The sequence below is a fragment of the Cololabis saira genome, chromosome 3 (assembly GCF_033807715.1).
Source record: "Cololabis saira isolate AMF1-May2022 chromosome 3, fColSai1.1, whole genome shotgun sequence".
Taxonomy (NCBI): domain Eukaryota; kingdom Metazoa; phylum Chordata; class Actinopteri; order Beloniformes; family Belonidae; genus Cololabis; species Cololabis saira.
Window position 1 is genome coordinate 8,937,171 of NC_084589.1, and position 15,824 is coordinate 8,952,994.

The 15,824-nt window shown below is 41.1% G+C and overlaps 1 protein-coding gene across 3 annotated transcripts in view; it reads left to right on the forward strand.

Moving 5' to 3' along the window:
- LOC133425111 (intermembrane lipid transfer protein VPS13B-like) overlaps positions 1 to 15,824 on the forward strand; it is a 362,452-nt gene that overhangs the window by 84,421 nt on the left and 262,207 nt on the right. For all 3 annotated transcript variants that reach the window (XM_061715807.1, XM_061715794.1, XM_061715800.1), the window contains one exon: positions 7,362 to 7,546. In XM_061715807.1, the coding sequence (XP_061571791.1) occupies positions 7,362 to 7,546 (185 nt within the window). The remainder of the gene's footprint in view (positions 1 to 7,361; positions 7,547 to 15,824) is intronic.

Sequence of the window (15,824 nt, forward strand, 5' to 3'; positions counted from 1 at the left end):
TGCTTCAGCTGATCACTGCAGTTGTGATAACCAGACAACGCTATCAATCAAGATCCATGCAGAATAAATACAATATGACAGATGTTTTTGGAAAGAGTTCTCCTATCTCTGTGTCCTCAAAAGGAACCGCCTGCCTTCCACAGCTGGAAATGTTGAACAGAGGCAAGAAGCTACTTCCACACACCCATACACCGGCCTCCTGATACATTTTACTTTAACGCCTGATGAACCACATCATTGCCATTTTCTCGCCTTGCAGTCTGCAGCTGTCTATGGCACTTGATTAAAACATTTCTTATAGTAATCCCTGTGTAATGAAGCCATGTCTCGAGACTGGAGCTGAGAGTCTGTGTCTGCGTGTGTGCGCATGTGCGTGTGCGCGCATGTTTGTGTGTTTCTTGGGTCTGGGGTGATCCAGATGGGAGGAAGGAGAGGTCCGTCTGTGTGAGAGACTGAAAGAGAGAGGGGAGTGGAGCCCTTCTATGAAGAGTTTCGTCTGTTCTGGGCTGAAGATTGAGAAATGCACACATGGAACACCTGTGACCCTGGGGAACAACAAAACCCTGAGCTGTGGCTGCAAACGAGTCCATGCCCTGAACTCATTTCCCAATCCAACATAGACATTTTTGTTATGCTAGAAAAAGAATGTCATGACAGAATTTAGTGTAAAGATAAAGTACAAATCACGTAATTGTACCAAGTAAATGATGGTGAAACATAAATGCAAGTAAAGCGACTCTGCAGAGACTGGGCCGGGGTTAGATTGAAGCAGCATGCATCTATTTGCAGAATTAACATTAACACAGTCTACTGGCTGAGGTTTGTAAAGTCATACTGCTTAGAGCTGGTCTGCACATGTTGTTTCTGTTTTTGTTTTGTTTTTGTTTTGACATCTCATGTCTAAAGAGTTTTATTAATATGACGACCAAAACTGTGATTAACAGACACAGTAGCCTCACCTGACATGGTGCAGTAAAAACAAACAAACAAATGCTGCAATGTCTGCAGCATACTTGTTGAATTATGTCCTTTGTTTTCTCCTACTCTATCCACACGTAATCCAAGTTAATAGTTTATGGTAATATTAAAAAAAAGACATTAATCTCTGTAATCTTTAATAATCATGCTTTTTTTGCAACTATTTAAATCTGGGTTCAGTGAGCGAAACAACCGAAGACAAATTCCCTGTCTGGCATATTCATACTTGGCCAATAAAGCTTATTCTATTCTATTCTATTCTATTCTATTCTATTCTATTCTATTCTATGACACCTCCACCGCTTCCAAAAGCTTCTGTACTTCCATAGAAAAATGGGAGACAGGATACTTATTCTGTATCATTATTTCTTAAAAAATAAATCCAGCACTTAAGTTAAAATTGTACTATATTCATTGTAGCATACGTTGCATATGTGGCATACGTCCATTTTTGTTGATCATTTTAATGCCTTTTTAAAGAGAGAAAATACATTGATTTGTAATTTGAAAATTAGGTGTGGTGTTAAAAAAAAAACAAAAAAAAACTAAGATGTTATTATTAGGTCATGTGACCCAGTCCTGGTTCTGATTGCGATCCACTTAATACAACAGTGACAAGTTATTATTGAAGTTGTGTAATGGCATCTACCATCGGCAGCATTTGTTAAAGATTTGATGACAAAGGCTTAACATTGGCTCCATACATGTCACACTGTGGCATGATATAAACCAATTTAACAAATCATTTTAAATCAATGTTTTATTCTGCAAAGGGACTTCTCGTAAATGACTTATGAGAACTTTTTTTCCTCTTTTTTTTTTCTCAGTGTTTTACCTAGTAGCTTATCTATAAACTCTAACCATTTAACCCACCTGACCTTCAGGTGGGAAGGTGGGAAAGTTTTCTTCTCGACCAATTTGGCTGCTTATTGTAAAGTGCTCGTGTGGCATATAAATCTTCTTTTGGAGACTTTGAAAGAAACTGTAGTGGGTTTTCTTGTGAGGTCGGCAAAAACGGACTTCAGAGTAAGTCCCTGGTTTTTATCAAGAGAGGTCAGAGACCCTGGTCTGGAGAGACTGGGAATTCTGGAATCTGCACCAAGAAGAAAGAGAGAGACCAAAGGTGTGAGTTGTTGGTCTTTCCCCCTCCCTCCCCTCCTCACCTTTCAGTCCAATTCCCTCCAGAGAAGTTCTGGTAATTGGGAAACAATAGTAGTGGAGGACTTTAACTGTTTCAGTTTGGGAATGTTTGTATTGTTTAATGAAGGTGTGACAGTGAATGATCTGAAAAAACTTCAGATAAGGTATCACGGCTCTCAACACAGTTGCTGTCTGTCTTATCTATCAGACAAATATGTCAGCCTTAATTGATTGCATTGGTGTTGCTGTGGACTTGGTAAATAGTCAGATGAATACAGGAGAAAGTTGAGACGTGTCAAGCCCTGTTCGTTATCCCGCTGATTTTGTTTCTAATCCTAACTTTTATTGTTTTTAATTCCTTTCAGAAAATATGAGCAGTTTTCAGCAGTCTGGATAGCACATTGCAATTCTTGTGCAATTTTCATTTGACTCCCTGTGCAAACAGAATCCACCTGTGTTGGGGAGTGTATGTTTTGTGTGAGGATCCCTCACTCCTCTTTTATCCATTGTGAGACCAGACATCTCGGCCGACTTCTTTTGCCAACAGCCGAGTCTCCAGAGTTGTCTGTTGTTACATTTTGGAAAGAGCCAGACTGTGGATTTTTGGTACCGTACAGGACATGAGTGATAGCACAAATGTACATTCTGGAAAATGGGAGCAGATTCCAAGCTTGTATTCTGGGACACTATGTAAACTATTTGGAGCAGCAACCTCTGACAATATTCCTTCAATTCCTTATGTTGATCCATGATCTGTTCCAAGAGGGGGAAGAGAAATGTCTGACTAGATTTTGGTTATGCTCCTCAGTCACCGTGCTATGCTTTTTGCTTGCATTCTCAGGTGTGTTCTGTATCAAAAGATGTTTTTCTTTTTTAAACTCTGTACAGGACGCCTACATGTATGTCAAAAACGCCCTCATTATAAAGACACAACAGTTACATACCGGTACTGGTTTGTTGAGGATGTGTTTCAACCTTTTTGCCTGACTTTTTCAGTGACGCTGCATTTTAAAGTTCTGTTGTAAATGACAATAGCATCTGGGGTCTCCACCCTCCTCCTTCTGCATGTACATTCTTAATAATGTATTTTGTTTTTATTACCAGTGTATTCTTTTACCTTTTTGCAGTTTCCACAAGATGCATCCACTTACGATTATACATACTAAACATAGTTTACACACAAGCATGCATTCTTTTTAAACATGCAATTTTATAATTAGTCCAATTACAGCTTATTCGAGCCACAGGATCCTTGTCAGCGTTGGCGTCATTACTGCTGCGGATCGTGCTCTGGCTCACTAAACTGCCATTATTGGTACGTACATGTGTATACGCAGGTGTGTTTGAGCCTGTCTGACGGCACATGTGTTGGCCTGGAAGTATATGATCATATTTCCAAACATTTGTTTGTGTCAGTAAAAGTATTTTGATTATTGTAATTGTTTCTTTGTTTATTTGGATGCTTTTGTGTGGCATCTCTTCAGCAACATTTGTAGCACGTCAGCAAGAACTTCAGCCACATTTTTCTATTAAATAGTGGTGAAAACAGTCAAATCAGTGTAGGAAGCTGGTTAAACCGGACTGCCATTATTATTATTATCACTGAAGGGTATGGTACTATCATTGGGTTAACGTACTGGTTCAAGGAAAAGTTAGTATATTAATATATCCTGGTAGTGACGTCATGTATCGTGAGGTCATCCCTGGCTGAGTCCAAGTCTTGCCTGGATCAAATAAACTTATTTTGTGAGTCTTCCTTTAATGCTCTTTTTTCAGTTGTTTAGTAAAGTTATTTTTGGTCATTAAAACAATCTGCTTTCTATCCACATTTAAACATGTATTCAGAGGAAACAGGCTGGGCAGAGTAGCACAGCTGTTACAGTGCTAATGACTCTGACTCACCCTTTACTCAACACCATGCCCCGTTCCTCTTGATTCTGACAAGTACACTGGACAGAAATGCTTCGTGCTGACCAGTCAACTATAATCCTACCCAGGCAGCCAGTCAGTCCCCCGGACGGTCTCTCTGTTGGCCCCGTTCTGGTTCTTTGTCACTCTGCCACAACTCTCATGGGGAAATGAGGAGTAATGTTGGTAGTGTCGTTAAAAACGGTTCATTTTTCATACCATTTCATTTCCTTCTAACGATATTCCTGGTGGCCTCTGTGTTTTAATGAACAATTACTGACTCAAGGTGAAAAGTGAGAGCCACTGAACCTGGGCCTACAGGACCGGATTTCTTAAATAATGATTGTGGATGTAAATGTGCACACACACATAGAGAGAGGGGTAGGTTAGACTGAGTATGTACTCTGGATTTTTTTGCTCTGCAATAAATATTATTTTTTTCCTGGGCCCTTGCATACCAGTTTTACATTCTAAGTTAAACGCTTTAACGTTGTCATTTGTTGGTGCTGAGGATGCTGTGGATACTAAGGTATTTTGACCTCATACATGCTTTTGTTTTTCTCAAAGCTTTGCGGTAACAGTGAAAAACTTTCTGCCAAAAAGCTGTTTACCATGTTTCAGCAAGAAACACTGACCGTGCCAGCTACTTAATGAAATCCGATGAGTGCCTGGCTGTCCTTGCATCCAGCATTCCCAAAACACCCTAATGAGAGTTTCTGCTTCTCATTTAATTCCAAGATCCAAGATGCTGTTCACAAAGAATTGGGTATAATATAATAAAAACAGGTGCATAATTAAAGTTTTAGGGGACCACATGCACATGACAGCTCCCCTTAAATGCTATAAACACTCAAATAAGCCAACAAACTTTCATCCGTTGCCAGTCCTCTCATTGAAGTGGCTTTGCAGGCACATTTGCTCTGCATGTGGGGACATTGTTTCCGCATCCCCTACCCTTTCTTTTGTTCAACTGAAATATCTTGCAGTGTGTACTTGCGCACACACACAGACATTTGAACACACAAATAACACATGAAAAATAAGTTTGATTGAAGTTTTTCAAATGGCATGCTACAGTAGGGATTTTTAATGGGAGAAAAGAATAACATTGCATGGTCTGCTATGGAGCCAAATGCATCACATGGAGCCAGGGAATTGAAAATATATTTGTGCATTGTACACATGTGTGCATTGTCAAGGTAAACTCATTGACCCTGTCAGGTCTGGACTTACTTTCTCCCTCTTTGCCTGTTTCTCCTCTACTTGTACATCTCTCTTTATCAAACTCTCACTTTCTCTGTTCCAGTAGAGACAGCAGACGGTTAAGAACTATGGGCTTGCCTGTGTGCAGTTAACAACTCATGTCACCCTGCTGAACCACCCAGGAGCAGAAGAAAGGGAAAGATAAAGAGACTCTTGGAGAAGTAGAGGGAACGAAGCAGAGGAGTTAAACGATTGCAGAGCTGCTGAGTCAAGAGAGGGACCCTGTGACATATCCCACACTCTGAACTGGGACCAGACCATAATGGATGTGTGATTAAATGAACTGTGATGCTCGTTCCTGACACACTGCAGCCATCCCTGGAATTAGTCACAGTTCTATTTTCACCAAAGCTTTGCTCAGAAAGCAGAACCTCTATGCTTCCAGTACAATTTGTGAGCATATGTGTGTGCACACGCACTCCCAAAAAAACTACAAGTGTGGAAAGGATGTCTGGAAAGGGGGCACTGCCAGCCCTTAAAACCAAGCCAAAGAATCTCTCTCAGCATAAAAGAGAACAACAAGAGTGGAACCAAAGAGGCCTGTTTTTCTGTGTTTAGTTCAGGCTCCCTAGGTGTTTTTCCAGTGAATGGAGGTTCTTGGAAGCTAAAGGGAGGAATGAACACTAGTAGAGAGTAAGAGTGTGTGTTTGTGTGTAGAAATGAACAGTGGTAGAGAGAGAGAGAACCTGGTTCATAGATGTGCAGGGTAGTAGATGTGTGGTATGTTGTAGCGCTGGAGATGAACAAAAATGTGTGTTAAGGTGTTTGGACATGATAGTGAATAAGTAAGACACTCATAGGAGTACTAAAAAGGAGGACTTGGAGTACAATTGAAGTGCGTGTGCGTGCGTGCGTGTGTGTGTGTGTGTGTGTGTGTGTGTGTGTGTGTGTGTGTGTGTGTGTGTGTGTGTGTGTGTGTGTGTGTGTGTGTGTGTGTGTGTGTGTGTGTGTGTGTGTGTGTGTGTGTGTGTGTGTGTGTGTGTGTGTGTGTGTGTGTGTGTGTGTGATAAATGAGAGCATGGTCCGTAGAGGTTGTGATGGACATGGGCTTGGAGGACTCCAGTGGACTGTTCTGTTACCTCATCCTCTTGAACACCCAACTCATCAGCTTGTCATACGCTCCGACTCGCACAACCTCTCTCCCGTGACACTTTGGAGACAGATGAAATGTTAAATGCGTTTAGTTTCTTTTCGGGGTCAGGTTTCAGGGCTGTACATCTTTTCACATAAATCATCATCACAGTTTTGATGGAGGGGAGAGAGAGAGAGGTCGGCAAACTAAACCACCTGCTGAGTAACTCAGGCATGCCTGGCTAACACTTAGTAGATCTTCAGTAACGGCTTCAGTACTTCTACTTATTTGGCTTTTTGTGCCATCAATGAGCTGTTTTATATTGTGACGGTGTATTGATGGATTGATGGTGAACCATGTGGTTCCTCAGGTGCTTCTCCCATTCAGTGCATATAACCACTCTGATTGAAGTGTTTTTATTCAGCAGAGAAAAATCTAATGACAGCAATCATGCGACTGTATCACCAAACTGCTGAACAACTGAGGGACAGATTTTTGTCGTGTCTGGACTGTTTGCTTATGTCTTTACATTTTAACTTGCTTCATATCTTAGCCATAGCGGACTAGGGATCAACTTTGTCTCACTTTGAAATTGATTGTGTTTTTTTGAGGGTGTTTTACTAACATCTCCTTTGTTTAACTAAAAACTCACTTGTGCCTATGTTTCCTGTCAATCAGCCAACTGCAGAAAACTTGAGGTTGAGGTCTGCACTTTCTCTTTCAAAAATAATATTTGCCAATAATTAGAATCAGTTCATTTCACAGGTGTCTTTCGCAAAGCCAGAGTGGTTAGCTGTTAAACCAGCTATGCGCTAAATACATAATTTTCTTCTACAAAATAAAACAGCTGGATAAAGATCTTCCAAAAGGGTTGAATCCTGTTCTTTTTTCTTTTTTTTCCCCAAATGGTTGCATTTGCATGTATGTGCAACCTTCTATTCTCTTTTTTTTTTCCACGATGTAATGATGTTTTTCCTGTCTTTTTTTTTTTTTTTTGCAGGAGCAAAAGGTCATCAGTCCCCACCACAGAATGCATTTTTGAGCTGCCTCACTTCACTGTTCAGGCCACAAGAGCCCAGATGCTTTTGCTCCAGGCAGTGTACCGGAGCTGGACTCATAGCACGACGAGCGGATCTCCAATGGCCCTCAGTGAAAGTCTGCTCAATGAGGTGTACAAAGTTCCAGGTAAATAAGCAGCATGCTCAGCTATATCAAATGATTGGCGTTTACCTTTTAACTACAGATAACCCAGTGACATGATCTTCTTACGCTGTTTTGAGCAGCTGCATTATACAAAACCAAACAGTGCAATTCATCGACTTTACTCTCGTCATCTGATTGTGTAATTGTGTCTGAGAAACCTCATTACCGGATTCCCGTCGGATGAGCAGTTGCTGTAGGTCTTTTTATAAGAAAGGCTCCATATTCATCAAGGTGGCGGTGGAAAAGGCTCAATATCTTATTTCAGTTTGTACAGTAGTAAAGTTTTTACTGTAGAGTGGGTACTTACGATTAAGCAATAGCTACTAAAAAAAAAGGTTTTCTTTTTTGGGGGCGTGGCATAAAATAATAAACCGCAATGCTTACGTTGCTGCTTACTTAAGTGTGTTACATGTTGATGGCGTCATCAGTTTAGCTGATTTATTGAATCTCTAATCCTCATAAAACCCATATTTTGCTTTTTTGTTTAGTTGAAGCTTCATTAGTTTCAGTGTCAATGGTCAGAAGAGATCTATGGAAGTGGTTGCTACAAAATGTGATTTGACTCTCTTATGAAAAGTTTCATGCTTATTTCTCAGGGATTAGCTCAAGTGTCAGACTATCATTCATGGAAAACAAGTCAACCTGATAGCAGCTAGTGACTTATGGGCAAATTAGCTGCAGACCGTATACAGGGGTACCGGCACATGTGTAAAACACTAGCTCTCTAAATATACATGTTTACGGGAAACCCTTAAATATCAGCTTGTTTTGGGCCCAGTGTGGGCTACTGGATCTGCAGCCAAAGGCAAATTAACTCTGAAATGCTTCATGTCACCTAGGATGCCTTAATGGGTGATACAATAAATTTTGCCCCTTGTTAAAGAAACTGAGGGGAGCCTGAATTCAATAAAACAGTAGCGTTTCTCATGACGGTAGCATCTGGACGGTCCTCTGGAGGGCCGGGGATTTTCCAACTCATTAGGATCATGTTGTTTGGTATGCTGTCAACATTCTCCCTCAGCCAAGCTACCTTTTCACCGTTGTGTAACTGCCAGAATTTATGAAACTGGTCTCCTGTGGAGTGAAGTCAAATATTCCTCTCCCCCTCATTCTGCTTTTCTCTTGGAATGGGCCTTGAATAGCGACATGGAGAAACGTTTGCACATCTGGCAGATTAGAAAAAGAAATGGGGGGGGGGTGGGGTTTGGGCTCAGAAGGCAGGAGAGTGAAGGGGAATAGGTGATGTGATGTTTAAGTATATGTTTAGTGGGGAAAATGCTCAGCTGTAATTCCTGTCCTATAACCAATGATGTCTATTTCTGTATCTGATTTAGAGACTGTGTTGATGTGAGCTGTCCCAATTCACAGACTTTGGTTTGACACATTAAATGAATAGAAGAAGGGGGGAAAGACGAGACAGAAAAAGCAACAGAGTAGAGAAAGTTGAGTGGGAATAAAATGTTGTGTAAAGGGTTCTGGACTTGGTTTGCTGCGATGCATCTTCTTAACATTGTACATCTTGCTGAATTGTGTTGATTCCTGTGGCCACTGTGGTTGTGTGCAGACTGTAATATCATGACGGGATGTGCGAGCTGTTCCCTGCTGCGTATTTGCCTTCCCACTTATTTCTTGGCTCATCTCTCCTTCACTTCGCTTCAGCTGCAAGACATACGCAGGAACAATGACACTGCCACTTAATTGATTCTGTCTTGGGTTTTTTTTTTCAATTATTAGTAAAACCTGCATTTTCCCACCAGTGTTTCACCAACTTTTACTGCTAAAAGCCAGTTACACATTTAACAAAAGAATCCATGTTTTGAACATGTTTTGTTTTTTCTCCCCCTCTTATGTCACCAACTACAAAGTTATCAGACTGCTTCAAAGATGAGACTCAAACACAAAAGCTGGAGCTAAATACCAAAATAACCATGTTCACTTTGAACATGCGCTTTTGTATTATTTTAGGAATATATATAGTATTTAGCTGTCTGTCTCTGAGGTTTTGTAAGGTGTTTTTGAGAGTGAGGTCTAGCTGATAACACAGCTGCTTAGTTTCCTTTGAGTCATTTGGGTTTGAGATTTTACTTCCGTTTTAATAAGAAATTCCACGTTTGAGTGACAGAAAACCTCAAAAGCTTCGGTTTCACTTTCATCTACAACATCTTAAGTAATCTTGTGGTATCAAAAGATTTTAAAACACTCCTCAAACCTATAAATAAACCTTAAAACCTGAAATACTTCACACTTGACTTTGAACTTTGCAGTGGATAGAAATCTAATTGTAATTTCAATTGTGGCTCCCAGCAATCATGAAAGAAATATAATCGAGGAAAAAAAGTTTTACATATTATTCCTTGTTTTCTTAGCAAAAGTTATCAATAGCTCCTTTTTTTGCGTGCAAGACATGGTAATACTGGAGCTATTTGACCAATATGGAAGTCACTATAATGTTTCTGGCCAAAAGCGCTTCAGGGATGTAACATTACAGGGGTTACAGGGATCTGTAACATATCTGTAACATATCTGGTGGGACATACTGACATACTATGAGACACTGTTGTGTCCACAGGGGAACCAAAACGGCACAGAAGGTTTAATGTAGCCGATGATTTAAAAGCCCAGGGAAGAGTCGACCCAAAACATGAATCCTGAAATCTCCTTTCCTTGAGAATCAGATATTATCACTCAGTGCTTGTTGCAGGATGACTTGGTTTGTGATCCAGCTGTCTGTGTCTTGATATCTGCTGCTGTGTGCCTCGTCCAGACACTAACAAAGCCTTCTGTGGTAACATATGACTCCACACATTTGTGTTGTTGTCCTCACTTGTATCATATTTTATTGGTGAGCTCCGCAGCAAAGTGCATGTTATAATGTTTGTTTCGGGTTGTCTGTTATTGTGAAATAGGAGTCACAGGGATAAATGATGTGTGCTTCGTACACTCCGGCAGCATGTGCCCTCTTTCCACAGAGGTCTTTTCTACATCAATTTGACATAAAGACCTTAAGGTGGAGAATTTCTCTCTTGAACGCAGCGTAAAAATGATCAAGGAAGGTTCTGAGCGCTGGCTGTTGGCTTGGTGTACCGGGACCCAACTCTCATCAGCTGAAAAAAAGATACCAACATCTTCTCTTCACTCTTCGCCTCAAAGCTCTTTTTGTTCACTTTTTAAATTATTGTTGTGTCTCTTTGCAGTTTCAGGCTGCCAACATTTTTTTTCCCGACACCACCTCATGTTCACTGGGCAGAACATCTCACATGTTTTCTGTGCGTTTCAACGTAGCAGTAGTAATAGTAGTAGACTGGAGCCGGGAATTCCTGTCTGCTTTCAGGCGATGTCACCCTCAGATTCCACCACAAACTGACCACAGTGACCTCCCACCCATTACTCTCGTCTGCATGTCTTAATGTGTGACTGTACAGTTTGTCAATAAGAGTATGTCTGAGTTTTACACTGAGACAGTGCAATCTGCACACATTTGTTTCTCCATTGCTCACTGTTGAGGTCTTTCCCTGACAGATTTAATCTATAAAATGCAATTCTGTTTTTTTTTTAAACAGCATAATTACATGATACAATTAAATAATGCTTTAGTTTGTTAGCTTGAGGTTTAAAGACAATAATAGGCGACACAGTTTGCACCTTTTTAAAAGACACATGTCTATATTTACACATTAGAGTGTGGTTGAAAATCATAAATAGCAGCAATTAGAGCATGCAGCTCTGGACGATGTTCTTGAACTGTGGTGATTTACAGATACAGACACAACCAAGTCATTTAAATACTGAACAAAGCAGTCCACCACATAATGTGGATAACTTGATAACTCTGCACTTAGAACAGCGCGAGAAGAAAATGTGTTTGAGAGCTCCACGTTGGTTTTTGGTTCAATTAGAACGTAAAGAACAAGCAGAACGAGGTTGAGGCATGTCGTAACGCGACGCCTTCCAGTGAAAGATCACAAGCTTTATTTTGTTTCTTTGAGTCGATTAAGAGTAACAACATATGTTCTGATGACGTCTTCTTCTGGTGTCATGCATAAATATATACAAATGTCACATTTGTTCTGCAGGTCTCAAGCACGATCTGCACATTCGCCGCTGAGCAGCTGTCGCTGCTTTAACTAAAAGAAAATCAAATGTTTTTTGTTTTCCGTAAATAACAACATAATCACCAGTGATTTACTTAAATCCTATCAAATCTTTCATTTAAATACTCCATCGGAACGGAAAACTCCCCTAAATACACACGCAGCAGAGCCAGCCGCAACAATCCCTGTGTCCATGCTTTTCAGAAGCTAATTTACTACTGCGCCTCATTAGTATACAGTCAGTAACTTTTTAATGCCAAACAGGGTTTGTGACAGGCGCAGAGCATTTGTAAATCTGGACCAAAGGATCAAAGTAATTTGAAATAATCATAAAACTGGCTTTTCCCATAAGTTATGGATTTAGCTTTGATGCAGCTACCACAGCTGGTTTTCTGGCCGCAGAGCTCTGTGGTGGTCTGGTCTCGGAGAAGAAGCGGTGGGTCTGGTAGAAGTTGGTTGATGGTGGTCACCGGCCGTGTTCTGGATGATTGCTGGGTGATATATGAGCTGTGACATAGCTTTAGCATGACAGATCCTCGGGAGAAAGAACAGAGGAAGAAGAAGAAAGAGAGTGAATGCTGTAATGAACAGGATGAAAAATGAAAGAGAAAAGGAATCTAAGGGGTCGAGGGGAAAAGTGACTCAAGGAAATGAAGAGACTGAGAGTTTAGGGCCAATTTCTTCGTCCAAAAGTTACAACTGGCTATTGGTTCACTTGATTAAAGCCACCTCTGGCACCTTATCAAGTGTCAGGTTAGGCACATGCACGTGCGTATGCACAGATGCATGCCCACCCCTATCTGTGGCAGATCATGTACTTCTGAACTCACACTATTTAGTCCCATGTAAGGCAAATGAGTCAGGAATGTTTGGATATAGCAGGTCCATGTTCTCAGTACATAGCAACTAGAAGTATGCTGATATTAGAGGAGGACTTGTGCTATCACTCATAGCCATATCATTATTAAAACAAGGCCATTGTTTTTAATTCCCCACACTCGTCAAGTGGGGAGGGGGCTGCGCAAAGAGTGGGTTTTGGACAAAAATGGAGAAAACAGAAAGAAAAAAGCTGCAAGGTCACAGCGCAGACCTAATTTATGCTCTCTTCACACAGATATTTCCCAATGCTTGGAGATAAATGGGATTTCTTAAACCACATCAACTATAGTTTTTACGCATTTTTGCACTGCATGAAAAAGTCTACTCCTGTCATGGGCAGCAGTTCGAGTCCCTCTGATCTAACTGGCTTCAAGAGCGCGAGACTGACGCAAATTCCCTTGTGACGCTGCAGCAAAAATAAGTGTCTGTAATAGCTTCATGTTGTAAAATCGGGAAACGTGTGTATTTTCATATCACTGTGTCAGTCCTGTAATCTGATGTCTCGTGTTCTGTGCATCTAATGTGATCTAATGTCTGCTTCTAACGTTTACCCGTCTGTCTTCACTGCCGCCTTGTAACCCTCGCCCTGCTTCTCTTTTGTGCTCTAGTAAAGCAGCTGTTGGTAGCATGAACAGGGAAGGATGCCCTCAGTTTCTCTGGTGTACTGTGATGATTCTGTCATCAAGATCCCCTCTCTCAAAAAATGGTATTAATTAGGTCAAGCCAGAGGAACGTATTGTTTCTTTTTTTTTTTCTTACTTCTGTTATATAATAAGGCCATAGACTTACTGTAGCTCATGAAGCCTTTTTAAAATTTTGACTTTTCATTGTTCTACAGTGAGAGGAGGAGTGAAGGACAAGAGCCTTTTTTTATGGTCTGTGGCTGTCACAAATGTCAGTAAGGAGATGGGGAGTTTAATGAAAGCCCTGAGATGTCTGTTTCAGCATGGCCTGGCCTCTCACTCAAGTATCCCTATGTCTTTGAAGAGGTAACTTATTGGTTTGAGAGAATTTTTTGCCTGTCTACTTGTCTGCTTCACGAATTGACATCAGGACAAGAAGAAAGCAGTAGGGGAAAGGAAAGAGAGAGGGCTTTTTCATCTGTACGCAACCTTATTTCTGACATTAAAAACACGTTGTGTCAGCATCAGAGAACCGATAAATAAATCTTGGATGGAATTTGAGACGGTTCTTGTCAATGAAAACTTCAATGGGCTACAGACGGCCCTCACTCAACTCCTGGCAGATTGCGATGATGTTTTAAGTCGATCCAGACAGGCCTTCCCCAGTTTTCTTTTGTCTTGAAGCTTTCTGTTCTTTCTCCGTTGCTGCTTTCAGTCATTACCTAATGAAAGTTGCTGGTGGAGCTGGTGCAGAACAGAAGTTTGTTGTTGTCTTACAATTAGATTTTACAGTACTTGGAAATGGATGCAAGTTACGGGATGAAAGGAAGGGCGAGCGCCCGAAGGCTGCTCCTTCATTTCCACTGCACACCTCCCCAACCAAAGTAAATTAGAGCCTCTCTTGGGGGAACATCAGGCTTGTTATATCTCACGTTTTACCATCGATCTTTGCTCGTTTCCTAAAACTTTCACCTCGGCCTATTGTCAGAAAATGAATAAAGAAGAAAAAAATGGAGGGGAGAAAACCAAGTGTGCCAAAGGTACACTCCCCCATTAGTCTGAATAGTAGCCCATGTTTTTTGTGGAAGATCTGAATCCAAGCATACTGGAAAACATGAATATTCTGAGTACAGAATTTGGAAAATTAGATTTCAGTATGAAATCTAACTTTTTATTTTTCATCTCAGATATAAAACATTGGTTTTTCAGAGATGTCATTTTGCTGGCATTTATTTCTAATCTACTATTGGCTCAGTGTAGTGCATCGGTTGTTGATTGAAAAGTCCTTTGTGCTGTGTTGTTTGATTGCAGAGTGCTGGTAGAGCTAACATTTAGGCTTTTTTAGTATAGGAACGTTAGATTAATCCCTCCCAGGGAGCTTAAGATGAAATATGAGATAACAACCCTCTGTAGACATGGTTTCTGAAGCTTACTGCGATAAAGCCTTGTGGTGCTGTTTAAATGTGCCATCATCACAAAATGTGGTAAGCAGATCTCAAGGTGTATAAAGTTGTACTATGTCATACGTCATAGCAATGTCTTTGAGACATAAGGGAAAAGGCTCTGAGAATAATGTGTGTAAAAACACCCGTAGCAAACTGCTCTGAATGTTACTGAGCCCTGAATCAATGACAGATCCAAATAAATCTGTTTGTATTTATGTCATCTAGTAGTGTCTGCAGAGCTGGCTCCCTGTTGAGAGCCAACCATCCCAGCTGAGGGTAGTGACTGGTGCCGACTGAGCACATAGCTCCTCGTCACAGGGCCATAAATTTCCACTGTAATTCCCATTGAAGTGCTTCAACAGCACCAAAACCCCAGTCACGTCTTGGCTGCCACCAAACGCAGAATCAGCCTCCTCAAAGCTGAGACATAAATATGGATCTCCATGGATTATTACTGAACAAGAATGTTCTGTGCCTTTCGCCTTTTGTTCTCTTCCACTAGAAGAGCGGAGAAGAAAAGCCTAAAGAAAAGCGCCTGCTTGCGTTGTACAGAGCAAGAGCGGTAATCCAGAATTGCATTTCAGCAATGGAGAGAGTATGGTTTAGCGTCATTAGCTGCGGTCTGCAGTTTCGAGCATCTCCCTCGGTGGAACCACACTGGCATTCCAGCCTGGCTCCTACTTCAAAGCTGCACTGCCCCTGTTTCTTATGCTAACCAAATTTGTCAGGGCAGCATCAGGCTGGGAATATAGAAGCTTGAGAGGCAGGCCCTCTCATCCAAAACTGTGTTTTAATGACCTATCTCACCACTGGCTAATTATCTGCTTTCAAGTGGAAATGCGGGAATTGTGTATGTCAAAGTACATGGGCTCTCTCTCACTCTCGGTACCTTTGTCTTTCCCCTTTGTTTTACACTCTTATGTATTTCTCACTTGTCCCGTGTATCTCACTTTAGCTTTTCTTTATATCCCTTTCTCCCCCATCTCTTCCTACTGCCACATTACTGTTTGCCAAATTGCTTCCGCATGAAGACTCCTTAATTGTGGTAATTCAGTGGCAGAGGGAACCATAGTTTGAATGTGCAGAGAACATATGTCACTGTTTTAGTGTGCAGACAGAAAGGCAGGCAGCACCTGGAGGGGATGGAAATTATAAAAACTAGACCCCCAGCTTGGGCTGCCACCAGCGCTCACACCACACGGCCGTCATCGGCAGTGAGTAC